This window comes from Antrostomus carolinensis, unplaced genomic scaffold (assembly GCF_000700745.2).
Source record: "Antrostomus carolinensis isolate BGI_N321 unplaced genomic scaffold, ASM70074v2 scaffold25192, whole genome shotgun sequence".
Classification (NCBI taxonomy): Eukaryota; Metazoa; Chordata; class Aves; order Caprimulgiformes; family Caprimulgidae; genus Antrostomus; species Antrostomus carolinensis.
In genome coordinates, this window is record NW_010300533.1 from 12552 (window position 1) to 39361 (window position 26810).

General features: G+C 42.1%; 1 protein-coding gene across 1 annotated transcript; it reads right to left on the bottom strand.

Moving 5' to 3' along the window:
* Positions 1 to 5444: 5444 nt before the first annotated feature.
* Positions 5445 to 26802, bottom strand: KDM4A (lysine demethylase 4A). Its single transcript, XM_010163173.1, has 20 exons — positions 26690 to 26802; positions 25508 to 25622; positions 24493 to 24686; positions 22982 to 23031; positions 22444 to 22547; positions 21269 to 21406; positions 20086 to 20336; positions 19460 to 19650; positions 17803 to 18164; positions 15908 to 16028; positions 15089 to 15271; positions 12637 to 12834; positions 12279 to 12355; positions 11476 to 11531; positions 10622 to 10730; positions 9499 to 9687; positions 8642 to 8812; positions 8033 to 8152; positions 7301 to 7393; positions 5445 to 6236 (listed from the first exon to the last, which is right to left on the bottom strand). Exons 1-20 carry the CDS (start codon positions 26728 to 26730, stop codon positions 6096 to 6098), a joined length of 2904 nt encoding a protein of 967 aa, XP_010161475.1. The 5' UTR covers positions 26731 to 26802; the 3' UTR covers positions 5445 to 6095.
* Positions 26803 to 26810: the final 8 nt, after the last annotated feature.

Sequence of the window (26810 nt, forward strand, 5' to 3'; positions counted from 1 at the left end):
GCAGCTGCCTCAGGCACCGTGGTCCTGGGTAGAACTGCAGGAGCTGGGCTCCTGGGGAAAGACCCCCCCAGGGCACTGGTACCAAAGTGATGCCCCACGAAGGCAAGAGCCTCACCCAGAAAAGGTAGGGCAGTGGGACAGGAAAGACCTCACTATATTGGGACCCCTTAAGTACAACTTGTCTGGAGAAGCCCTGGGCTCAGCTGGAGAAGGCGAGGAGCGAGAAGCACTTCCTCGAGCTGGCCCATCAGGTGCTGACGTGCCTGGCTCCCAGCCCAGCTCCCATGAACGCCGCCTTTCTTCTCCTGCCGCACAGCCCTTGGCAGCTCCTCAGCCTCGCCGGCTGGGGAAGAAGAAGAGCCAAGGTCTGTTTTTCTGTCCCCTTCCCCTTGCCAGGCTCTGCACAGCACTGAGGGCCCAAATTGGGGCCTCCAGGCTGGGGACTAGCACTGCAGACCCCTACTCCCACAGGGATCCAAGAGGAGCCTTCACCTCCAACCACTGAGAAACACAGGGCTGGCCCCAGCCCCACTTGCCAGGACGGACAAGAGTCCAAGCAAGAGGCCCTGCTACCTCCCTGCATGCAAGGGAGAACGGCAGAATTAGAGCATTTACTTCCCTGCCAGTCCCCGTGGCCACCGGCTGTTAAATTGTGTTTGGAAACATCTATCCAGCTGGAAACAGCAAAGTCAGAGAGGACTCAGGACAAACCCTTCTCTGGCTGCCAACGCAACTGCTGTCTTCATCCTGCCCTGGCTTTGCTGGGCCTGGACAAGCAAAAGATGCATCTTCACTGCAGGGTCCAGCACCCTGGGCAGCCACCCACCACAGCCCACCACAGCTCCAACCAGACAGGCTTCTAACCCCTTTGTGTAGTTGCTCCTCATCACCAATTTCCTTGTTTCCAGCAGAACAGTCCTGTAACTCCAGCAGCACACAGCAGCACCACACCCCATTCCTATTTTCCACAGAACGAGCTCCTCCACACATGCAACCTGCAGCCGGTCAGCACCCACCACCCACACTAAAGGCACCCACGTCCTGCACCTATGATACGAGGTCATTTTTATTTTTTAATTGCTGGTGGCTATCTGTAATGAAGTTTGAGTTAATCCCTGCTGCAAGGATAGGCAGGAAAATTAACCCAAAAGGTGCAGAGATACTGTATTCAAGAGAAGCAGCAGCACTCAAGGCAATGAAAGAGTCCAAGTGTATCAACTAAGGTGGAGGAGCCCAGAGAGCAGGCCTGGTTCATTTCTCTCTTGCATCATGCACCAAAGGTGTTCACAACCCACTACAACCATTCATAAAAGTGAGAACTTTTCTTAAATGCTGAATTACAGGCCAAGGACTGCTCTCTTCAGGCTCTCCTACCTTCACTCAGTTTTCACTAGAAATTAACACACATACTGTACCATTTTAATCTTTTTCCTGTACCATCCCACACATTTTCCTCATTTGCTACGTGCTGTCAAAGCAGTTTTGACTTCAGCATTGTCACATTACTCATACTGCAGCAAGGAGGCTGTGGCAATGTTTCTGCATGGATCTGCCACAGGTTCCTCAAAGGATTGCAATCAGGTGAATGTTTCCCATTCCTCTGTAGACCATTCTGGTGAGGTCAAAGGAAACTACTGATACACGCACTCACCCATCCTCATTACTGGAGCCAAGCAGCAACACACTCACTCCACCTGAAGTGTTGCACTCTTCACTCATCTGAGGGAGAATTTAAAGCTGCTGAACAGCTCTAACAGCAATGCAAAGAAATGAAGAACTATTATGGGAAAAGAGGAAAAAGGCTTATTTTGACTTTTAGCAATAACCCACGTTATTCATGTTGAACCTAAAATGCTGCACACTCTACAGTAACCTGAGTGCACACACTTAAAGGTTCTGTGTAGTGTCAGGGAAAAGATGTTTACATTTTCCCCAACTACAAAAGCTGGCTCCAGGATACCTGTCACTTTAGGCTCCGAAGATATGTGCTGAAGTAATAATACAATGAATAAGCAAGTTATTCAAGGTCACTTGGTGTACCAATAACAAAAATCCCTGAGCTAAGGTAGAAGAATCTCCTTTCTCTGACTGTCGGTTCATCAAGACTTAACCAGCACTGTGAAATCCAAGAGCCAACACTGAAGTAAAGAACAGAGCTGTCTGACTCTGCACTCAGGTAAGATTTTCTGATGACTCCTCTTCTGGCACTGCCACTCTCAGCTACCAAGGGAATCCAAGGCGACTCAGCTCCTAGTGCAGGTGTCTCAGGTCTGTACTTCAATGAGAAAGGACAAATCTATAGCTCTGTCCCTGTTCTAGTTGAACAGCCATGCTGGACTGAGTCCTTAAATAACAGAACTCTGCTTAACATCTCTGAAAGACACCCAAGAGCTCACTGGCTAAGCATTAAGGAGATAAGTATCAGAAAGGAATAATGCTAATAGAAAAATTAGAAGCATGATGAGAATTTCCAATTTACATTGTTTTAGTTCTTAAATTAATGTACAGATTGTCCATTTTGAAATTAGATTTATTACTTGGTCAAATTGAAAACAACATACAGGCTACCAGAGTCTTAATTTCATCTCATGTTTGCATTAAAAAAAACCCAAACAAAAATAAACAAACAAAAAAACCACCCCAAAAAAACCAAGCACAACTGCAGACATGTCAGACAACAGGAGCCTGGTTAGAGAATGGAAGAACAGAGATGCACTGGAAGCCTTGGGATATGTGGCTACACTCCTCCAAAGGTGCAGAATCAATTCAACCCAGCTTAAAACACCAGGAAGAGAGCGAAGGAGCAAGGAGAATGGGTCCTACCACTGACTGTACTGTCTCTGGTCATCTTAAGACTCTGCTGATGGAGAAAGAGGTCTCCTAGAAGTCCAGCCACAGGCAGAAACATTGCTGCAAACAGGTGCTTTACAAAGAATACAGTCACTTTTTAAAACCTTATAAAAAGTAAGCACTGACTTGCCAAGCTTATCCTGAATTAAGGGCAAGCCACTATTTGTTTATACTAAAAATGCTTTTATGGGTCCAGACTGAACCAGTCACAGATAGAAGCTTCATGAAAAGTGAAGTGAGGAGGTCTACTGCCTGCAGCACCACATGCAATGGACCTAACGAAGGGCCATCAGAGCTCCCATGGGGCATACTGAGCATGATTTCCTACTGACCACGTTCAAGAAGCACCTGCCTAGCCAATATACGGGCAGCACCTCGCCCTCATCGGAATGATGCTGTAACAGGGATAAACACACTTCCAAAACCAAACCACTGGAGAAAATGATTATCAGTCAAGATCAAAGTACAGGTAAAGGAAAGCATATGTACCTTTGAGACAGCGGCTCTGTAAAGAGCTTTTATTGCTACCTGTTATACTTTAAGCCATAAAAGTTTTTGCAAAGTCAAATAACAGACCCCTCAATCATCAGGGTCCCCAAGTTTAAGTTCACGAAGAGAAGCCAAAACACAGTTCAATCCCTGCAGTAGGTAAGGTATGCTCACATTTGAACGATGCAGCACAAGAACTGATGGGGAAATTGGGAAGGCCCTTTGTCTCAGAGTGCAGGATGGCAGCAGTCTCCAACACAGTGCAGCCAACTGACAAGAGCAAATCTTGAGCCCGCAGAAAACACAGTGTAACAAAGCTGCTCTTCAGAACAAACACTAGGCATAGGAGCTCTTGAAAGTCACTCAATACTGTTAAGAGTTGGGTGGCAAAACCTGCTGCAGTTGAACAACAGCACTCCAAACAAATCCAGCTGTTTCGTACTAGGTCACCATTTTAGGATGAAGCTGTTGAGCCAGGTGTTTGCATCACAGGTAGCATGTGGCACCTAAAAGGTGCATTTAAGTTAGACGGCAGTTTGGGAAGAAAGCCTGAACACAGGCACTTTTTCTCTGGAGGGAGAATGGTGGATGATATGAAGAGTATGTTTTTCAGTATACAGGTAGTGTTCAGCCTACGAGAAGTTAATATCAAATCTTAAGATACACTGACAGAACAGAGGCAAGTTTGTTAAGGCCCTGCCAGCTCTTCTCCATGTTTGCTCGGAGCACATCACTTCAGAGAGGCTTATGTATCGACTAAGACATCAAAGTGCAATTTCATTCCTATTGCCTAGACCAGAGTACCTGCAGATACTAGATTCCAGTCTTAACAGATCCTAGCTTTATCAAGCCAGCTATCCCACTCATCAGAAAGCTATTTAATACCCTGAGACCAGGAGTTTTGGACATGGAAAAAAAAAAAACAACCCACCAAACCAAAACCACTCACAAAAAACCCCCACTATCTCCTTTCAGAATCTGTTTTAAGCCCTCCAATACTGATGAACAATGTATTCCACCACAAAAATGGGACAGAATACTTCTATGCAAAACGGTGGCTGTGCAAATCTTTGCTACTCATATCAGCCTCCTGACCCTATAAAAATGTAGGGATAAGTAAGATTTTCTTTATAAAAGTTGTAGTTTATTTCTTTCTGATCAAGAGTTGTATCACTACACAATACTACATTTTATTGCTAATCACAAATGGATGCACCGGGGTTTCAGAAGAGTTTGGTTTATAGCGTTCCTAAGTAACAAAAAGAAAAAAGTTACAAATCCAGACTTTGCAGACACATTCCCATGTCCCTGCAGAAGCAGGGATGCATCGGGTCTGTTTCACTAGAAAATTATCCTCTCGAACTGTTTCTGGAGAACACGTAACAATAATTTTCTCCAGCAGGAAAGTCACCTCAACATTCCATGCAAAAAGAAGGTGGCCAATCTGCTCCACAGTCTAAAACCCCTTTCCTACAGAATGAGAAAGGAACATGTATTTACATGGCTCCTACTGTGCTGTGTTAATGCTTAAATTACTAGGAGCAAGTTGGCACATCTTCCAGGTACACCTACTACCCAGCTTAACTCAGCTTCCTATTGCTGGGGTAGCAAGCTCTCTCCAACACAACTGAGATGTGCCCTACTAATACTCTAGAGAAATGCTGCGGTAACTTTTGCCAGACAGCAACGCAGCAGCACTCCTCCTTCAGAAGAGCATTGCACAGCCTTTCAGCAATACCTACAGTTCAGTGCATGCTTTACCTGTCTCAGACCCAATAACAGCCGTTGTAAGCAAAAGCCTGCAGCCACGTAACACACAGTGCTGCCACAGAAGAGGTACTGTGCTGCTTCAGATTTTGCTGCCCTGTCATCCCCAATACTGTGATGCTTGGATTTCAAGAAGGGAGAGTTAGGACTCTGTCCCTTTGGTCATTATTGCCTTAGAAGGGGTGAGGAGAAACTAAAAAGAAACCCTTTGGGAGGTGAATGCCTGTTCTTGTTAGACGGCTGCAGGGCTCCAGACAGATTTCACTGATTCTGAGGCACATACTATTACAGTTAAACTTGTGATTAAGTAAGTCAAAACAAGTATCAGAACAAAAATATTAAATGGAGGGTTAAATAATTTGTCCTATAGGATTCAATTTCACATTTCACCTGTTCACACAAGCACCTCCTGTCTGCTTGGATCTGAACAGCCTACAGCTCCTTAACCCTCAGAAAGGAAGTGCTGAGAAACAAGAGACTGAAGCTGCTTGCGACAAAAAGATGGATATAAATATAAAAAGAGGTTCCATTTCAAGCACCAGTAATACTGCCTGCTCAAGCCCAGGTGTGGTCACCAGGGAGACTCCCAAAATCAGGAACATTATTCAATTAAAACAACAGACCATACTATTCTGCAGCTGCCAAGATTCCCGGCTACAACTCCCAGAAGAGTTTGCCACCTGTCAAAATTGTCTCTAATAAAAAAAGCAAGACTGCTTGACGAGATGAAAGCAACACTCCCAAGCTGGCTTATTCAGTAAGGACCCAACTTCAGACCAGGAGCCTGCAGGCATCAGCTTCAGCAAACGGGATCTGTTTCACTATCCAACAGCTGCCTTTCAGCTACTGCAGAGCATCAGCTTTTTAGCTTCCTTAAAAAACAAAACAAAAAAACCCTGGATTCGAAGCATCCAAATATGGCCTGTTGTACTGGAGCGTTTAAATCCTTGGGGGAGGTGGGCATCATCTTCCTCTGCCACAGGCAGCACTTACTCCATGATGGCCCGGTACAAGGCAGGTTCAATGTAATCTTCACGGTAGCGTGAATTGATCACTCTTTGTCTCTTCCTCTCTTGTCTGACCTCCTTCTCTGCGAAGATCTCCGTGAAGCGCATATCTGAAGCTATTGACTAGGAGAGAAAGCAGAATTAGTCACTAGGACACAGACCAAATCCCTGCCCACACATCTTCCTACTGCATGAAAGAACGAACCAAGTCAGTACACTTGGGAACAGAACCTTCAGCCTTCTTTAAAAACTGACTGAACACAAGAAGAAAAATATTTAAGAAACTGGATTTAAAAGTCTGGGGATAAGTTTAAGTGAACTGTAGTCAGAGATATGAAGAATCACAGGTTTCAAATTTAAATCAGTAGCTAATTTAAGTTCACATTCACTTTCTTAAAAGAATAAACACACTCATCTGTTCCAACTTTCAAGCAGTCTAGTACATTTTGTGCCTTACAGAGCAGGCATGTTTACACATCTGGTAACAGGATTCAGCTATGATATGTTATTTCTTAAAACTCTAACATCCTGCGTGCCTGGCAACAGGCTCTGCATTAGGGTATGCACAACCATGCTGTAAAGCAAGATACCCTGGCATGCTGTCTATAGTGAGGTTTTTCACAGCAGGAAGCATCAAGCAACAGAACAGGGACCCAAAGGGGCTGTAGGAATCTCCATCCTTGGAGATAATAAAAACTTGACTGGAGAGAGCCCTGAGCAACCCTGCCTGGCTTCAAAGTTACCCCTTCTTTGAACAGGTGACTGGAGCAGAGACCTCCAGAGGTCCTTTCCCACTGGAATTATCTCACAATTAAAAAAAATGGCCAGCTCTCTTGATGCCACCCTACTAAGAGCTTTTCAGAACAAAGGGTAAGTGAAGGAACTTGGCCATTCTTTGCAATGGGAATACAAAATTAAGCTTATAAATGCGGGCATGAAAGGGTATTCACGTGCTGTCCCAAACAGTCACTCTATGTTACAAAACTCCCATCTCTGCAGAAGCAGAATTAAAGTTTCTCCAGAGTGAAACAGAACTTTGCTTTTGTAGCCTGATCGACTACCAAGCCCCACAACGACTGAAGAGAACATCAGATTGTAATCTTTTGTTGCCACGCACTCAGCTTGATGTTCAAAGACAAATTAAGTTAGAATGAGCTTCTGTAGATGTTTGCACCCCTTTTACATACCAGCCTTGACTTCACTCTCTTAGGAAGCTCCTCTTCAAGAGTATACACATCATCCCTTTTCACCATCAGCTGTGACCCATCTTCAAATTCCACCTGGAAGAAAAACAGAAGCTGTTCTGCCAGAAGTCTCAAAAGTTAGAAAACCCTCCCACAGCTACCGAGAATTTGCTTTCCCCTCCCCAGAGAGGCCTCTCGTGAAGTAATCTTCTACCACTATAACTTTTTAGGACACATATGCAGGTATGCACGCTGCAGCAGACTAACCAAAATCTCACCAATCCCATGACAGTAAAAGTAGCCCAGCAAGTTTTGGGATATTCTTGTAACACCTGACAAGACAGTTTGGCTGGTCACTTTAATACAGCCTGAACATTAATTCTTTTGCAATTGTGCAAGGCATGATGCACTCTCACTAAACAGAGAGAGCAAACCCAAACTTATTTTAAGTAATTTAAGCTACACGAACAGAGTCTGCTGAAGAACTGCAGACCAGCTATTTTTCAGAAAGCGACCCTTTTAAGTAAGTAGCCAGATATAAGTAGAACTACAATCAACCACTTGGCTCTTAACTCCAGCAACTGTTACCAGCCTCTGGCATTGCTGACAACAAGAAGTAACTTCCCCTGAAGTGTTTAAGTGTAACTCCCTTAGAGCTCTGCTGGCTTTGAGAACAGCGCTGTTAACGTCATCAGCTTGTTATGAATGATGAATTTTCAAACAACAATTCTGTACCTGGTACATTTGGATGGCATGTGATGCGACAAACTTGGCTCCATAAACTTGTCCATCTGTCCATCTCACCTGCACAACTTCCCCTTCAGCAGGGGGACCTAACTGAAGACAGTCTCGACTCTACAGCACAAAGGAGGAGGGTGGGAGAGACAAGGAGAAGGATAAGCAGCTTCATTATGTGAAGATTCATTAAACCATAGGGGAGGGGAATCCATCCCAGTCACATCACCCCAACAATTACTCCATTTTAGGGATGAAGAACTAGGCTGAGACATCCACCTATGTCACCTGTATTTAAATCCCAACAGTGAGCCCAACTTCAAAGTACTTCATGAAGGAATGACAAGCAAGTACCAGCAAGTTTTCCTTCAGACCTACCACTGCTAAGCATATCAGCTGCACTCCCTGTTACAGCTGTTCCTATGTGCCCTCAGTTAAGACAGTCTCAAGGAACAAACATCCCTAAGGCCATCTTGCAGCACATCTCAGCCAAAACATCACCTAGGGCTGGAACAGTTACCAGATCCCCAGGTGGCATTTGCTCTGCAGCAAGACTAGACTCCCATCATTTGCCCTCTACTGGAGCCAGATTCCCACTGCAGAACATACCACAATGTCCTCTGGATACAGGTTGTCACTGAAGGAACCATCATCGAAGTTGACCTCGTAGAAAGTCTCCTTTGCAAGGCTGACCACTTCACATTGATAGAAGCGACCATTCTTGTGCTTGCTGATGACTATCTGGCCAGGTGACAGATCCTGGAGTGCAGCCTTAGCTCGCTGAGAAGAGAAAAACAACTTTTTACACAATGACTCGATAAAGAATGTCTTGAGGACCATAGCTCCAGTGCTGGCAGACAAGGAAGCAAAGTATTTTAGTTCAGGTGAGTAACTCTACTCAAGACACCACCAGCAGCATTTTTAGAAGAGTTCTGCCTCTGGTATTTCAAATGCTTAAAGCCTAATCTGTTAGATGCAGTATCCTTAACTCATTTAGTAAATTAAGCTCTCATTCTTCAGAGCAATGCAAGGCCTTTACAGTAAATATTCTCTAACAGACTGTTGTGGTTTTGATGGCTAAAAGGGCTAATGGGAACTTTATAAATAATCAAATCACTTAAACATGAAACTGTATGACCACTCATGCAGCCTGCTGGATTCCCAGCACTAACTCCTGCGTATGGAATATCACAGCATAAAACCCACCATTATTCCTCAATACAACAGCCACAGGAGGGATGTAATGCGCTCAGTCCTTCTGGGCTGCAAACCAAAACACAGTAACGGCCCTTAGTAAGATCACTCAGAGCAGCAGCGATGTTGAGATCAGAATCCAAGACCAACATTAGATTACACTGAAAGAGCCAAGCCTTCAACGAAATTTTAAAAGAATTACACAATCTAAAAACTTTTCAGTCCCTCCAAGACACTGCAGTTCAAATCCTGGGAATCACACACCTACTCACCTCTGCTTGAGATGGAGTCTTGTGCCTGAAGCAGGTAATGAACACAACAAATGGCCAGTCATCAGGCTGCATCATGACTCCTGCTGCCTGGGCACAGCTGACGTGAAAGGATGTGGGACACCGACCATGTGAGCACTGTACACAGCAACCTGCAATTCTCTTCCTTCGTTTCTTACAGAAGATGCATTTCTGTGGACAGGAAACTACAAGTTATTGATTGGTACTAGCTTTTAAACCACACAAAGGGCTAGCTGGTCCAAGTGTCAGATGCCATGCCATTTACTCTCTGTGAGAGCACTGCTACTTTCTGGTTAAAAAGAAGCAGAAGGCTACCAGTTCTAGTTTATGACAAGGCAATAATTCATAAATTTGAAGTAATCCCAGCTCAACATGTACAAAGCACGTGACCCAAGGATACAAGCAACAGGAGACCTTGCATTAAATCAGTCTACAATGGTCTACAGTCAACAAGGATTTTCAGCACTTGGATATTAAGTTACACAGAGATGAGCAGCAAAGATTAGAATAAAAAGCAAAGATCAGAGACCAAAAAACCCCCCCAAAACCCAAAAAACATCAGAAGTAACAGTTAAAATTCTATCACTACCACCAGTGACCCAATTACACTTGGGTGAGGCTTGATGGGCTGTTGTAGGAAAAAAAATGTTATCTGTAATACATTATCCCCCTCAACACTAAGCTGTTAGAAGAGTTAAGTACAGTTGCTTTCCTATTCACCCATTATACAAATGCCTCGCATATCCTGAAGCATCTCAGTGCTCAACAGCAGTTGATAAAGCAAGTCAAATACTAGGAATTAGAAAAATAACAAACAATACAAATATCACTATTACACCATTGTATAAATGTTAACTGCCACATACTGAAAACTGTGCCTCCCCTGCTGGCTCCTCATCTGATTAAGCATTTACTAGCACAGGGAAAGGTTCAAACCATGGCAGAAGCAACTGCCATTTTCCACACAAAGAACAGAGCAGATTAAATTCTTCAGGCTGGGGAGGAGATGACTTGGGGCTGGAGGGATAACAAAGTCTCTTACAGATTCTGAACGGACTGGAGAGACACTTTGAAAGCTCAGCAGTGAAGCACAGGTGATCCTTACCAGTCTGAAACGTTGCAGGGGGATTTTGCCAACATCTACAGGACTCCGCTCCGCAATGTTCACAAATTTTGCCTCCAGTACAGCTACAGCACACATCACATGAACCCACCTGTCAGGACAGAAGAGGGGAAAAAAATAAAATGCATTAGGTCAACAGAGGACGCTTTGGAGTTTAGGTAAATACAATTTTTTTCAAGTTTGCCATATAAACCATGATAAATAGTCTCTGAGAACTAGCAGTGTAATCTTCCTCCTGCTGCTAGTAATAGGGCACAAACAGGCAAAACCAAGACTACTTCATATTTCCCATTTACTGCTAACAGGCTTAACAGTGTTGCTTGTGCTGGTTGCATACCTGCATTACAAAGGCTCACCTGATAGGTTTATTCCTTCACAAACTTGTCCCATAGCAACTGCTCAGTCATTACTGAATTACTTTAGAGACTGTGACCAAAAAGTTGAGGCTCCATATGACATGCACAACATTTTTGGAGGCCAAGTTCAGTCACGCCACAGTACTACAAGTCTGTTCCACTGTTACTTTGATGTTATCTCATCAGGAATCTTGTTTTTATGTGTTACATTACACCTCTGCACACTACACCTTTGCACTATGAAATGCAAAGCAATTAACATCTGCTGTCAATAGAATGAGTGAGGCATTGCCTGAAGAGATGATGACTCCTGCATGTGAACACAATGAACACACTTTCCTATAGCCTCCTCAGTAACACAGTGTGAAAGGTGTTGTTGGTCACTGTTACACCAAGTGCAGGCATTGACTTTACTAGCTTATCCTCAGCTACTTAGGAATTGAGCTTCTCTCTAAAGACCAAAAAAGCTGGAACACTCACTTGTCATCATTGGCTCTCTGCAGTGCTCCTCCTCGTAATGAACACAAACAGCAGTCCTGGCACAAGGAAGAAAGCATTAGCTGAAAGAGTGAAGTCCAGAGTGGTACACTTACTTCAGAACTTTCTCCTCAAAATGCACATCCAGAGGAAGAAAACAGTTTCACTGTCAGAAGACAGCAAACTACCCTGTACAGGACCAGCCCTTTGGCTGCCAAAAGCTGCTGCCCTTATGGCAACAAATATAGACTCAAAGTCTGTTGAAGGCAAGCAGGCCTACCACTGAAGATTTGTTCAACTTATTTTTTTATGGGTTCCTTTTACAACCGTAATACCCTGTATCTTTTGAGGATGTGGATCTGGAACAAAAATGAGCAAATACAATTCAAAGGTTAACCTGTTCTGCTGATCTAGAGCCTATATAGCTTTTTGAGGGAATCCCATTCTTCTTGCCTTCCTCACATGTTCACACTTCCCTAGTTATTAACAAAGTTACTTTCTGTTTTAGAAATAGTAGCTACCAAAAATCAAGACAGACGATGGAGCTATTCCTACATTCATACAGAACATCATCCCTATGACTCATGTGAGCTCAGCAGCTCTGTGCTAGTTAAAAAGATTACATCACTATGGCTTAAAAAGTGTCAAAATACAACAGACTGGCTTGTAAACATTCTCTGAATTGCCTTCTTTTCACAAGAGAAAATAATAATAACAATAAAAAAAACACACTGTGAAAACAAACTTTGTAGCCAAGTTGCCATATGTACCAGACTCTGCCTGTACCATCTTATGAGAAACTTTACCTCTTCTAAGGCATTCTCTGTACACCTGGAGCACATCCAATCTTCAGTGGCCTTGTCAGGGGACACACCATAACAACCTAGAACAGACATATCTCAGTTAAGAGCTTACCTAAACTCAGACCCATTCCCCTAGAGCCCAGAAGTAAAGCAGGAATTAAAATCAAGGATGACACTGTGTATTTCAAGTTATCCATGCAGCCAACTCCGTATTTCAATGGCCAGCACTCAAGAATATACCACTCAGATAAGGGGTGAACTTTGTCTTTTTGTACATTAAACAGACTGGTAGAGGCTTGCTATGATCTACAGACTTACTCAGAGAACACCAGAGTTTAGGACTAAGCCTAGATGCACTCACTTGCATGAACACAGACATGGCAGTTCTTGCAGGTGATGAGTATGCTGGTTCCATCTTCCTCTAAGTAGGGGGTTGAAAGATTGAGGTCAGTGCTGCAGCCAGTTGTGGTAAAGCACATTTCAGGAATCAGGGGTTTGGTTCGGATCTTCCCATCCACAGCTGGAGTGACTCCAGAGTTCTGACTGTTGCCTCCACACTCTGCCTATAAGGGATGGACAGGAAATTTAAGTTTTACAAGTAAAACAATCTCATATCATCTCTACTCACCCATTACTCCATATATAAATTCAGTTTAAAGGAAAGAATGAAGGTGCTGAAATATTAAGAGTTACTAGGTTAGGTGAAAATCTAGTTTACAAAATCCTCAGCTACTACAGCTTCAGAATGAAATTTATGTTCTACCCAAATGACTAAACACAAGGTCTGAACTGCATCCCTTTAGTAAGCAACCAGATACACATCAAACTGCATCTCTTCTGACAGAAGAGATGGAATCACCAAGCCCACCTCGTGCTCTACAGGCAACACCTCTGTTGCATCCCCACACTCCCTAATACAGAGGATCATAACACTGCTGCCCAACATCCTTCATTTATCTTTTGGGAGGATTATGATCACACAAACAGACACCTATTGCAATCCCCATTATTTTTTTCTAGTGTATTTCTGAACAAGTCTAATGGGCTTTGAAACTAAATTGTTCCTGGGAAATAAGCAGACTACAAATTCAGATTCCCAGTTAAAGCTCAGGAGACTTTCAGGCTAATCTTTTGTAATTTATTCATCTGAATAAATGTCAAACCAAACAGCAATTACACGTAAAGTTTACAGAGATACACTTTCATTCAAGTTACCCTTCTGAACAGCTGAACAGAAATTAATCAAACCATCCTTTGTACCTCACAAGCCACCACTAAAGTAGCTTGCCTAATCTTTAAAAAATATTACTAGCAGAAATTGCAGTAGCAGAATGAAGCTGCACTGTCCCCCCTGCACTGCATCAAAAGGTAAGAAAAAATGTCCAGGTAAGGATCACAGTTGGAAGGGAACTGACGTGTTTTCAACATCTTGTTTATTCAGATTCTGCAAAACTTACTGGTTTACACTGAGCATTGCACATCAAGCAAAAGACTAAATGACTGAGGGAAATCTGTAACAAATCTGAAGAAAATGAGACTTTTTTTCTCCCCAAGCAGCTGGATACTTTTCTTCACAAAGGAAAAGTGAATATTTGTCTGCCCTTTTGTGCCAATTTTTTATTTGAATGGGTAGCTGAAGTGAGTTCCCAGACGTGCTGTAGACTTTCTGAAGTTGGAACAAAGACTCTAACCACAGCTCAAATCTTGGAAACAAGTTTCTGCTTTGCTGCCTGCTGTAGACAGACATTTGAAAACTTGCAGCTAAAGTTTTCTGTTTAATAGCATTTAGAACTCAAAAAAGAAGCTAAGAGAACTTAAACTATCCTCAAACTGTTAACTTTATACAGTGTCAGCACTAGTGAAAACCTGTGTGCTATGCAGCTTCTATGTAGACTTCCAGTCCTAACAGGAATGTACTCTCGGGGAGAAACAGCCAGATCAAACAGAAACGATGGTCTATGGCTTTCATGGGAATTAGCAACTATATGCAACATACACCCTCAACAAAAATTCGAGGTCTTTATTTCCAAAATTGTGGTGAACATGTTTCTAGGGCCACCATAATCAGACAGAGATCTCAAAGGAATCAAATACACTTAGGATATGGGAAGGGACAAACAATCTCCAAGTTGCAGGTGGAACACACAATCAGACAACTAGTCAAGCTACCTTAAAATTACTTATCTCAGTCACAGCAAAAAATTCAGTGTGGGATTACTGCCTAAACATTTAGTCAACATGACAAAGGGGTTCTGCAGCCCATCCCAAGCTGTGCATTGCTACAGTTGCCCTCTATTAAAGCACACTCTCACATGCCAGAGCTACTGTCAATATGGATTATACTCCAAGAAAAGACACTTTCTATCTATGCCATCCACAAACACAACCCTAAATCCTTTTAAGTAAAAGGTTTTCTTCCTTGCCAGCTCCCCAGAGACCATGTGCTATGGGTGGACTTAAAACTGTTTTTAAAAGAGTGTAGAAATGAAGCTGTCAATCAGGAAAAGACAAATTGGATTTTATAGTCAGCTCCAGCAACATTCAAGTTCCATTCTGCAGTTCTAGCAAAAGCCACAGAACACAAAAGCTTCTGCTGAACAGCTAAGCAAGCCCCTGGGAACCCAGAGGCAGTCCACCACAAGTGTGGTGAGGTTCACCCAATTGTGCTCTCCTGGAACAACTTCTTGGAAAGACTGCAACATTGGTACAGCTTTTCTTAACTGGCAATATGCAAACCGATGTCTTTAAAACCATGTATCTCAGCAGCAATGGACTCAGTCATCTCTATGATAACATTAACAGACTTTGTCTACCTACCTGGTACGTCTGGAAGAGCATACAAACAGCACAGTAAGGAGACTGCTGAGCCATGGTTCGATTGTATTCTTTTTCAGCCTCAAAATTTGGTGGTCGATTCTGCCACAGCTGGCTAAGTGGCTTGGCCCATGCTTCTGTCTCCTCAGCCTCTTCTTCAGGAGTTAGTTGCTCCGATGCCTCTGCAATAACAGATCATTAACTCAGTGGTTATGTGTCCTTTTATAGATATCCTTCTTGCAAATGAAACTAAAGGCAAGAAGTTATGAATGGAGATGACAAAAAGATAGCCAGAAATCAAATTTACAGAAGAGTGATGGGCGACAGTAACTCAAGTCTCCTTTTTAAGAGCCTTCAACTAATTGAGCAACTGCGGAGACACAAGACAGGCTTACTGGCCTACTAGCACCAGCTCCAAATTATGTCAAGACTAAGGCTGTCAGTCAAAGCATTTGCTGGTTGGTTTTTTTCTGTTTTGTTGTGTTGGCTTGTTTTTGTTTGTTTGTTTGCTGTTTTTTTTTTTTTAATAATTAGTATTTACATCAATTACTGGAACGCTCCACAGCGTCAGTCTCTGGTACTGATTTAATTTTCTTTTCAGAGTTGTGACTTTCCAAAGCATGGAACAGGAAAGAAAGAAGATACCATTTGAGAGAAAAGTTTAATGATGAAAGCACAAAAAAATTGAGATAAGCACCTTGTCTAGGATGCAGAGGTGTCACTTGCCGACTCCTGTTTGTTACCAGCTACTTAATGGAACTGTCAACAGAAGCTGAGACCCTCTCTACAGTTTCCCAAGGGGCACAAGGCTTGCTTACCATCATCACTAATGCAGTCTTTAACCAAGAGCGGGTGATGGCGTGGGAGCTTGCTCAACGGCTGGCGACGACCCTTGGACTTCTTACTCTCCTTCATTGATCTTATGTACTCCTTTGCTACCTGGACAAGGAGAATCAATTCAGCAGTCACTTAGCATGTGTCCTTTGGACATTATTTTTAAAGGGATTTATTTTGAACTTAAAGAAACCTCCTCAAAACACACACATGCTTCCATGATTTCATTTCTAACAAACTAACTTCAGCTCTAACCTACCAAAGTTTTTGAAAAACCTGCTTGCAGTATTTTGCTAGGGAAAACCAGACAGAGCTGTACCAGAACAGAGACTTTTCACAGGTCCCAGCGTAGCTCTTCATGCAAGTCTGTTTATATAAGAATCATATAAAAGACAGAAACAAAGAGAGACAAGTTGAATGGCTCAACTTAGAAGAGCCACAATACTAAGTGTCAGGTATTCTGAAGAAAATCTCAGTTTCTACGTCAACTTAAAAATTCTAAATTTAAAAATAAAAAATAATAAAATAGAATAGAAATTACAGAGTTCATTGGCACCTCAAACTAAAAGGCTTATTTTAAATGAAGGAAACTTTCACCCTCTCTGTTTATTACTTCAACTGATATCTTTCCAGACAGACTGGAGAGACTACAATAGTTATTTTCTCTTCCCGTAGCCTTATGTAAAAACAAGTGACACACTGACAAAATTACTACTAAGTTGACAAGCAAGGCAATAAAGGCAATGATTTTAACAGCCCAGGAAGTCTCTCAGCAGGTAAGAACCCCCTCCCTTCTTTTTTTTTCTCTAATCTGTTATTCCTCTAAATGCAGAAGCAAATCTGAGATTAAGTGCCTCTTACAACTTTTTAAATCTTTGCTTTTCATAAAAGAAGCCAGAAGAGAACATAACAATCATTAGATCTACACAGAGTTGGAGACAAGATTTCTAAGAAACAGAAATGCTCTTATTCAAATGGAAATGAGCATTCCCAGTTACCATCTGATGGAAAATTTGTTTTGAAATACACCATACTGGGGAAAACAATCTAAATCCATTCAAAATTTCACCTTTTCCCTGTATGGAATATGCAACAGAGACATCAATATCAGCAACAGAATTTCCTGAGTTTAAATATCCATGACAATCCTTTCTGTTTCAGCTTAATTATCAACAGATTTGCCTATTTTCTGTTCCATTACTGTAATTTCTGAATTTCTAGAACATAACCATTATCAGCCTCCCACTGTAAACATAGATTTAAAGAGGGAAACAAAATAATTTGAAAAGACACAACCAGGTAAGATTTTAACTATTACAGCCTTCTCTTTGGTTGCCTAATAAAACATTAATTGGCAGTTCTTAAACACTCAGATTTACATTCATCCAACCAACAATTTTTGTTCCATCATTTCTTTTTTTAAAAGGGATGCACAGATGTACACACGTATGAGATTTTACATGAAAAAAGCTTTCAAACATATTAACGTGCTTGTAACAAAGGCTGAATTGAACTAGATTAATTTTAGGTACAAATAGGTGTGTGTTACTATAAAGGGATCTGAATAAGCCTGTAACACTGCCATGTCAAAACCACCAAACTATCCTTTCCCTTAGAGCACTTAAATAATTTAGAGAAGTTCTCAAAACAAGGGATCACCTTGTTTTCTGGAAGAGGTAAGAGTGTAAGACTTTCATCTTAATCCTTGTTTGTTTAGCAAAACTCACAGGTATTCAAAACCACATTAACAACTAAGCCACCCGCTATGCAAACACCCATGGTCCTAAAATGTCATCGGCAGAGATAGGAAGTTTTGTCACGGGAAATCCATGACCACCTACCACAGCCCTTAAGCTTTCAGCACTCTTGCCATTCATACCTCTGCCAGCTCTTGCTCATTCACACTGGCGGTGGCACTGGCTTTCTTTCCTGAAGTCTGTTCACTGTCAGAACCGCTGGCATCCCCTTTAGCATAGCTATGGACTGTGAGCACCCCAGCTGGCCCAGGAAGAGTTCGTTTGGCCAACGGATCAGTTGATTCTGAGTCTGAAGAACCAGAATATGCAGGTGAGCTGGGCTGAATGCTGGAAGTTGTGCCTGGCTTTGAAGTTGTCAAAACTGAAGTTGAATCTGAAGCATGTGAAATGGAGAGATCTAATGCAGCTGCTTCTTGCTCTTCCTCTTCTTCTTCCTCAAGCTTCACTGTTTTCAGTTCTTCAAATTTGGCAGAGTCCACACGATCTAGAAGAAATGATATACTGACTTTTCCTAAAGTCTGGATAGCAGAGAGAACATTTGTGCAACCATTTACACAAAGCAAAACAGGAAAGCAAACTACTACACACTAAAAAGTAATATTAAGTCATGTAAAGAATAGATCATTATTTCAAACACCTACAAAATTATGGGTGGCTTACAGAGAGAGAGAATAAAAGCATCTGCTCATTGCCTCTTCCAGTACAAGAACTAGGGTATATAAAAAAACCCAGTAGACATTGAGTTCAAAATAAACAGAGATGATCCTTTATACAGCATAGCTAAACAGCCCAACTCCTGGCCCCATGGTGCTGTGGGTAAGAGGTTACAAGGGTTCATGGGAGACTTAACAGAAGAAAAATAAAAATCCACAAACCAATAAGATTACTAAATACAAACTGCAAAATGCTGGAAAACAGAATACTAGAGGGAGGCATCAGATAAGTCTGCCCTGTTCTTACATTGTTCCATAAGTCCCCTGCTACTCCCTTAAGAGCAAGGATAACTGACCCATTATAAGCCACACTGATTTTCCTCCACCCTACTTATTACAAAATTACAAATAAAACATCTGTACAGCACACCAGACCCACACTACCAGGAAATGTGCATGTGTTTTACTAAGCAATTTCTATTGGTCACATTACAGGTCACATTAAACAACTGGGATACAGAGGACCTCAGACTACTGAGGTGTCTGATACATTTCTGTATTCAGGCAGGCAAAATAAAAAAGTAAAAATCAAAAGCTAGAAACATTGCTTTCTTAAGCAAGTCTCATGCAGTACTTCCTGTTCCTTTTAATTCAGCTGAAAAGCAACATCTCCATGACCCACCTGGTCAGTCAGTCACTGAAGCAACCATAGGATGGCTGCCTACACTTTGCTCTCCCCCAACGTTTTTTTAATAGAATTCTCACTGGGGAGTTATCCACAGATACACCCCAAAAGCTAACAATTCAAGTTCTGGTTATTTCATTTACTCAAATCAGTGGCAGAAGCGTCAGATAAATTTAATTAAAGGGGACAATATGAAATTGTTCCAGATGCACTCTTTGGTCTTGAAAAATCAGATGGTAGTATCTCAAGTTTTGTCACAGTAGATTTCTGAAGTGCTTGCCATGGGTCTGACAAACTAGTTTCTACTTTTTTGGACATTACAAGATCCTACCAACTAGCATCATATGAAAGACTGTCCAAGATTCAGCTCTAGCACCTTCTTTCCCTGCAGAATTAACACCCTGTCCCCTTGTACCAGGATAAAGCTGGACACACAGTTACCTGGAAGCTTGAGCCTTTGTTCACCTTGCTGCACAATTTCACTTGTAGGTCTCGCACGAGGCTCTGCCATGTCTGTTTCATACTGCGTGGAGCTCAGCTCCTCCTTGGGGAAGGCGTCGCTCTCACTCACCTCCTGAGGCACTTCCAGGCAGACCCTGTGCCTTTTCGTTCCTATGCGATGCTTGGGGATGCTGTAGGAGACAAATCCGTATGTCAGGTTACCAAACACATAAGCACGTTGAATTTCTGCCTGGATGCACAAAATACTGCCTAGTTTGGATCAGTGTTTTATGAAACAGCATCTGGCAAGCCAAGTAAGTTTCCAAATTATTCTGAAGTGTTTTCTTTGCCTTTACAAAAGCAGAGTCAGTAGTCCTTAGTCCTCGGCATCTGTTAATCATGTATTAGGCAGCTGTGTTCTAGTCAGGCATTCTTTACATCAAACAAAAAAATACAAACAAAACCCAAAACATGAAAAAACCCCACCACCAAAGACAGCTTTAGGAATAGCAGCTGACACCGCCTGAAAAAGATTTAACTGCAAAATGTAAGATGATTAGCCCGTCCAACTTCAGCAACCAGGAACTGTACACTGATGTTGCAGCTTGCAGTCCTGATAGCACTACCTTTTTGTCTCATCCCCGTCCACCTCCTCTTTACACGTCTCTCCTGTTTCCATTTCCTCAGCACACTGCTTCCCATTTTTGACTTTTTGCATAAGATCCCCTTTAAGGAACTCTGCTGCCTCTGGGGTTGGAAGAGCATGGTCAATGACAGTCACGTCCTTCCCGGCTTTCCAAAGCTTGTAACGATCTGGCTGATACTTCCTCACAAACACATCCATGGAGATCTTCACCATGTCCTTCCGACATGAGCACTGAAGTAAAAAAAATACTCAAGTAAGGGCAAATACTCAACAATTCCACTCTGCATTCCTATATCACTTTGCTTTCAGAAGCTTAACTGAAAAAAAAATCCCGCATGTAATTAAGCCTCATAGCTCTTTCAAGTCTCTTTCCCAGGAAATCAAAAGGGCATACACTAAGCTACTGAAAACCAGGCAGAAAAGCCAGCAAAAATGATGAAACAGAAAACCAGATGTTGTCACAATAACTAAGAAAGAAAGTTCACCAGCCTATTTACAGAGTTGCTAGTAGAAGCTGACTGCTTTAAAAAGAGCTCATACAAAAACAGTCAGCAAAACCAGGGACTATAATGGGGAAGTCGGAGCCACACAAACTCTAGGCCTACCCAGAGCAGTGGAGGTTCCCCTCATTGGGGCGTGGTTACAACTAGTGCTTCAAAGCATTCACTTTCAATGTAACTTCTGAAAACATAACCCACATTTGTAAGGCACCTCTACAGGGACATAACACTATCTAGTCTAAAGGTTCAGCCAAGATATTTACTTGGTAAGTGACTTAAGTTACCGAAGTCATACTTCCAGGCTAAACAGTCAATAAGGAATGGTTAAAGTATCAGACCAAATACTGACGAGTCCTGACCACCAAGCACACCCTTTCATCTCTGGAAACACAACTAGTTCCCTGCTTTTCTTTGAAGCCTCATTTTATCTACACAAAACTAAAAAACATGTTATATGCTATCCATAGTTGAAACAAGGACATGAAACAGGAGGGTGACTGGATATTGTTACTGTATGAGAAAGCAAACATCATATCTTAAATGGACAAAGCGCTGAATTCACTCCCTTAGAGCAAACACTGGGGGCTTAACGAGCAGCAGAGCATTAGGCACTGCATACAGGTTAGTTTTACACAACAGGATGGCAACTGACCACTCACTTACCAGTACAGACTGCTTCCCATACTCGATCCACCGAAGAGTAGCAAAGTTGGTAGATTCGGCACAGTTGAAGCCATGATTAAATCCAGCATGATAGCTATAAGGAAAGGTTATCATGAACTCTCCAGCCTCCTGTGTCACCTAGAAGACAAATGAGACATTGCATTGTTATTCATAACTTAAAAGAGTTTACTTGGTGGGTCTGAGTAAAAGGAGCCCCTGTACCCCTCATGCAGCGTATCTGAAACCCCCACCCAGGGATGGTGGCTGGAGTTACTCGCTGCAGTGGACAGACTTGATGCTTATCTTCACTATTCTCCTACTTAAATATCTGTTTATCAGAAAGCAACACTCAACATTTTTTACTAAAACACAACTGGTCAAAACAGCACAGAAGTTGTTATACATATGACAATACCTTGTGACAAGGTGTGTGAAGGTGCTACATGTTTGACTAAACAGTATCTAAAGCCAAGTAAAATTTCTATTCACACACAACTTAGAAATTTACTACCTTTTTTTTTTTTCCTGTTCATATTCAAGTACAACTCAGTCATCCTTCCACCACTGCTCTTCCAACATTTCCCCAGTGTTTAAAAAAAGTTCATGAAAAGAAAACCCTTCGACTGTCCATGAATATGTGACAGAATAAGGACTCGGAGACTAGATCTTCAATGTGTGTGTGTGGGCAAGGTGGGAGGCAGATTATCACCCAAGAAAGCAAGGAAGTCTATAAAGTTATTAATGTAATAAAAAAAAATATTAATAGAGAACAGGCCATATTTTCTACTGAGAAAGCAGATCACCATAAAATAAATTAGCAGGGGACAAGCCTGAAACAAAAAAAGAACAATCGCTTTTCCCTGAATACACAGCTAAGCAGTGAAGTTAATCTAACACAGGATGTTGTGTATAGTTTTAAGTAAAAGACAAAACAAAACAACAAAACAACCAAAAAAACCACAGAAGACAGAGCCTTTCCTTAACAGATTTTTCTGTCTCAAACTTTCAGACCCCAACTGCTGGACAAATGGAGGTAGAGTGGGAAAGGATTGCCTTATACCCTCCCTGTTCCCATTTTCCTTTCTAAGCATCTGCTGCTGGCTGCTGTGGGAGATCAGACAGGGCTGCATGAACCTCTTGTCTGAGCTGGTACAACCCTGATTACTTTTCTACACCTTATCAAATGGGATGCCGTATTTCTTCAGAATTGATGGAGAGATGAGGGTCATCTTGTGACGGAGAAACGCTTCACAGCTTTGGGCACTTCCTGGAAAGAAACCTGTTGAAAATAGAGGTAAGCAGAGATGTTACTGTTCTGCTGTGAGCTAAATTAATTTTCAGTAATTTTTAGGAAAAGTTACTGTCTAAACAATATTTTTCCATAAGCCTAAAAGTATGGGCCACCTCATTTGAAGTTTGAAAGAGCATGAGAAAAATTGCCCACAGAATAACCTTCCCTTGGCTATAACCTTCCAGTTCTAATAATCAATAGTTAAGGATTTTCTCATTAAAGGTTAGACAGACCACAGCTGCATTATTTGTAATGTAACACTTCTCTTGTGTATATACTATAAACAAACACTCAGAAGCAATATAATCTGTATTCTAAAAGGCAAATTATCAGTTCAGTCGTGCCACCCTGTGCTCTCCTAAGTGACATGTCATATTCTAAAAGAGCTGAAACCCACTGCAGCTGTCCAGCCCACCAGTTACCTTTTGCAAGTCTCTCCAGTCGCTTCCCATGCTCTGGGGGGATGGAGTACCTGCAAACAAAAAAACAAGTTAAGTTCAAGTGACATGAGAAAATCTCAAAGTTTGACTGGAAATCATAAACAGGCATCAAAGCATGAATTACTTAAGGAAAAAATAAAAAAATCCTCCATCTCTACACTGGGTCTTTCAAAGTTTGATGATATAAAGCTAAAAATCTTTATCAAGGACTCTTACTTCTCTGTCCCAAGAAAAGTCAAGAACCAAAAGCTAACCATCTCCTCCACTGACTTTTGCTTAAGCATATAAGGAGCTAAAAAGTCTGATGCATTTAATTAGCAGATCTGTGCAGCAAAACATGAATTGTGAGAAGAAAGGAAGAGCAGTTCCTGACCTGTCCCAGTTCAGAGCTGTGGAATTGCTAGTACACTCAGTGCAAGGAGGAACACAGCAAGAAAGAAAATGGAATCATCTCTTTGAGCTGCTCAGAACAAGATGGGATTAAATCAGACGCGATGCCACATCCGTAACGTGCACAACTTGTGGGTGCTCTTCAGGGCTACATCCCTTTCTCTGTACAAACCTTTTTCTGGGTGCCACAAGCCTCCATGTTGGTTTGACTACAGTAAATAAACCCACCTACTTCACTTTCTTTCACTCTGGAATAGAGTGCTATATTTTTGATGGAGTTTCTCATTAAATAAACCACACTAAAGCATCAGCAAAGTTAACTTCTTCCACATACTACTGTAGAAGAAGCAATGGACAAAAGGTTTATCTGACTAAACTGTTCTGTTTTCTGTTCCCATGCTATTGCCACTGCATGGGGTTGTTCACTGGTCACATGGTGCTAGCTATTATTTGTCACTTCGAAGTTGCATTAAAAGGCAGCCAAAAATACTAGTTTCCAACAAAACTGCCATAGAAACAATTGTTGAAGTTGCTTGAGAAATTTATTTGTGAACAGAAGGGAATGATTCACTCTTAAAATGCAACACATGCTACAGAAAAATTTGGGAGCCTCCCCTAAAAAAAAAAATCATGAAAGGTCAGACACTGGGAGAACCACTCAGCAAGATCCACGACGCTGCTTTTACATCTACAGTAAACTGCTCCATTTCAAAGTCTGTTAAGAATCGCCTGTTCCCCTAGTGCCTGTGTGACAACAGGCACATGGCCTCTGCATGGTCATTTTGGAACCTCAGGAAATCATAAGCAAGTTTTTCCAGTTCTGGCCCTACTGCAGCAGAGCAACCACCTTCCAGTATAACTCTGGGGAACATCAGAACAGCAAATGGGCTTTCTAGAAGGTAACCAAACAAATGCTACTGAGGACTTGCACTGCTCTGCAGTTCCTTACGGGTTTCTAGCGTTCTTGTCATCAGATACAACTGCACTGCAAGATCAGAGGAATGGTAACTCCTTTAGTCAACTCTCCTAACTTCACAATTTTGATGCCAATATTTTATGGTATTCTTTTTCTACATCTAGAAGCTTCTTTAGAAAAATCTTACCATGACTTGGGTTCCCCAAAATGCAAGTAGTTAATACTGTAGAGATCCATGTCCTCAGTATGCCAAGCAAAGGAAGTTTTCCACATGCCAAAATATAGATAAGGGGTATTCACTCCTTCAATGGTTATGCCACTTTCATTCTCCACAATATCCAGGATCGTGTTCAATCTGCCAATGTTCCACGCATCCACGTGCTGCAAAACACAAGCCTCATGTTAAACAAGCACTCTGGAGAACAGAGCCACACAACTAAGACAACACTTGCAAAAGCTATCAGACACTTGTGAAACAGCACGTGAAGACAAACCATCCACTGGCACAGCTCAAGCCACCAGCTAGTTTACCTAAAACAAAAGTTTTGCATGGTGTTAGCTTACATACTGATTGTTTACTAGCTGCCTTTATGGAGGAAAAAAAAAAGTTATCAGCCAACATAATGATTAGGAAGGAGAAATAATAATGAAGTTACAGACTTTGCAGAGCAGAGAACAGTAGTGCAAGCTTGAGCCCGTGTCTGAACCCTCTTGAACAGAAACAGTTTTCATTCCAAACATCTTTTAAAAGATTAAATCATCATTACTTAGGAGACTAGCAAGCAGAACTCATACCCTTTTCTAATGTTGATCATCCTAAGACATAATAGCTACAGAGCTGTCCCACAAAACTACGTGCATTAGGGGATACCAAAGCAGCGTGTGTTCACTGGTCAACACCTGAACTCTCAACAGGCCTTTCAGGACAAAGCACCCTACACAACAGCAGTTTTTGCTTTCTTGAGCTAAACTGTTTTACACTGAAGCACTAACAAAGATCCCTTAGAACAATACCTCTGCTAGTGTTCTTTAACTGTTGGGGTTAAATAACACATGGTTTATTGTGTTCCTGCCTACTCCAGAAGCTGGAACTCTGCTAAGACTACGATTAACTCTTTCTGAAAGTCAAATGCTACATTAGTGTGCATGGAATGAAATATACAGGGATAACTGCTACCTGAAAACCAGAACAGTTTTCTTACCTTATCATAAAGGGTGCCATTAACATCAGCACCGTAGATGGGGGCATTGAAGGTAAGGTTCTTCCAGTATTTTCGTTCAAGGTCTTCAAAGTCCGTGTAGCGTGGTGTGCAGTACCTGAAAAAACAAAGATACTGAAGACTTTGCAGTTTGATATGTGATGAGTCGAAACCAACATTTTCCATCACTGAAAAAACTGAAAGCTACAATAAAAATACCTAATGCATGTTATCAGCCAGACCCCTGATTCCCAGAAGAGCAATGAGAGGACCCACAGCTCAGTTCCTGTGAGACTTGGGAACGATGGATTAGGCAGAAAATGACTTTCCCCATTTCTCAGTTTACTTTCATTTTTGCTTTGTGCGCTTCTCTCAGGTCAGAACAATTTCACTTTCTAGTTGTTGCTACTCAGGGAGGAAGGATGTAAGCAAAACCAGAAATTATACAAAGAACAACTCAGGAAAACAAAACAAAACAAAGTTTTCTACCCTGTGAAAGTAACAAACATTTCCAAACTCACCTGCTAGTAAAGTGGTCAAGCATACTTAGTTTACCAGCAAAATATCTGCTCTTGACACCCATTCCCTGCTAACTGTGTACTGGCCTCTTTGGGCAGCACTGCAGGATCTAATTTACACACTAACACCTATTTAGCACGTGTGCATATATATGTATTCCAAACAGTTACATGCATAGCATAGAAGAGTAATTTTCATTAAATTATTCTATCAGAGAAACAGAATCCTAAGATATCTGATGTGCACTGCTCTTGTAAGATCAAATAAGCTTCACTGGACTGACTGCAGCTGGCACTTCCAACGCTGTTTGTAAACAGTTATTTCAAAGGCTGTTTTGCTTAAACTCCTTTTAAAGTGATCTTTGTCTCCTTTTTCATGACAAGAGCATTCCTTTCTCTGCTACTCTACTCTGTAAATATTTTGATGGTCTACCTACTGGGGACAGTCTGCAGCAGAAACAAAAAGTTCTGCCCGCACTATGTATCCTCTCACCAGATGACACAAGCAACAAAGGTCCCCAACCCACACACGGTGCCAGTCTCACAGGCACCCCGCATCTGCTCAGGGCCCTACGGTCACGCCAATGAGGGGCACCGGGCCCTACCCAGGACCCGGCCCGGGGAGCTCGGGCAGGGAGTCACTGACTAACTGGGCGCAGGGACGCACTTGTCGCTGTTGGCGATCCTGCGGAACTCGCGGACGGTCATGGCCTTCTTCTGGATGTTGTACTGCGTGAAGAGCCCGGACTGCCCCGTCACCACCTGCTGGATGGGCGCTGGGATGACGA

Excerpts from the sequence above, each read along its gene's own strand:
- KDM4A (XM_010163173.1), bottom strand. The coding sequence starts at position 26,730 with ATGACCGTCCGCGAGTTCCGCAGGATCGCCAACAGCGACAA. Across the intron at positions 24,687-25,507 it reads ATGGCACCCTTTATGATAAG|CACGTGGATGCGTGGAACAT; the intron begins GTAAGAAAACTG and ends TGTGTTTTGCAG. Across the intron at positions 7,394-8,032 it reads ATGCCATCCAAATGTACCAG|GTGGAATTTGAAGATGGGTC; the intron begins GTACAGAATTGT and ends TTTTTCTTCCAG.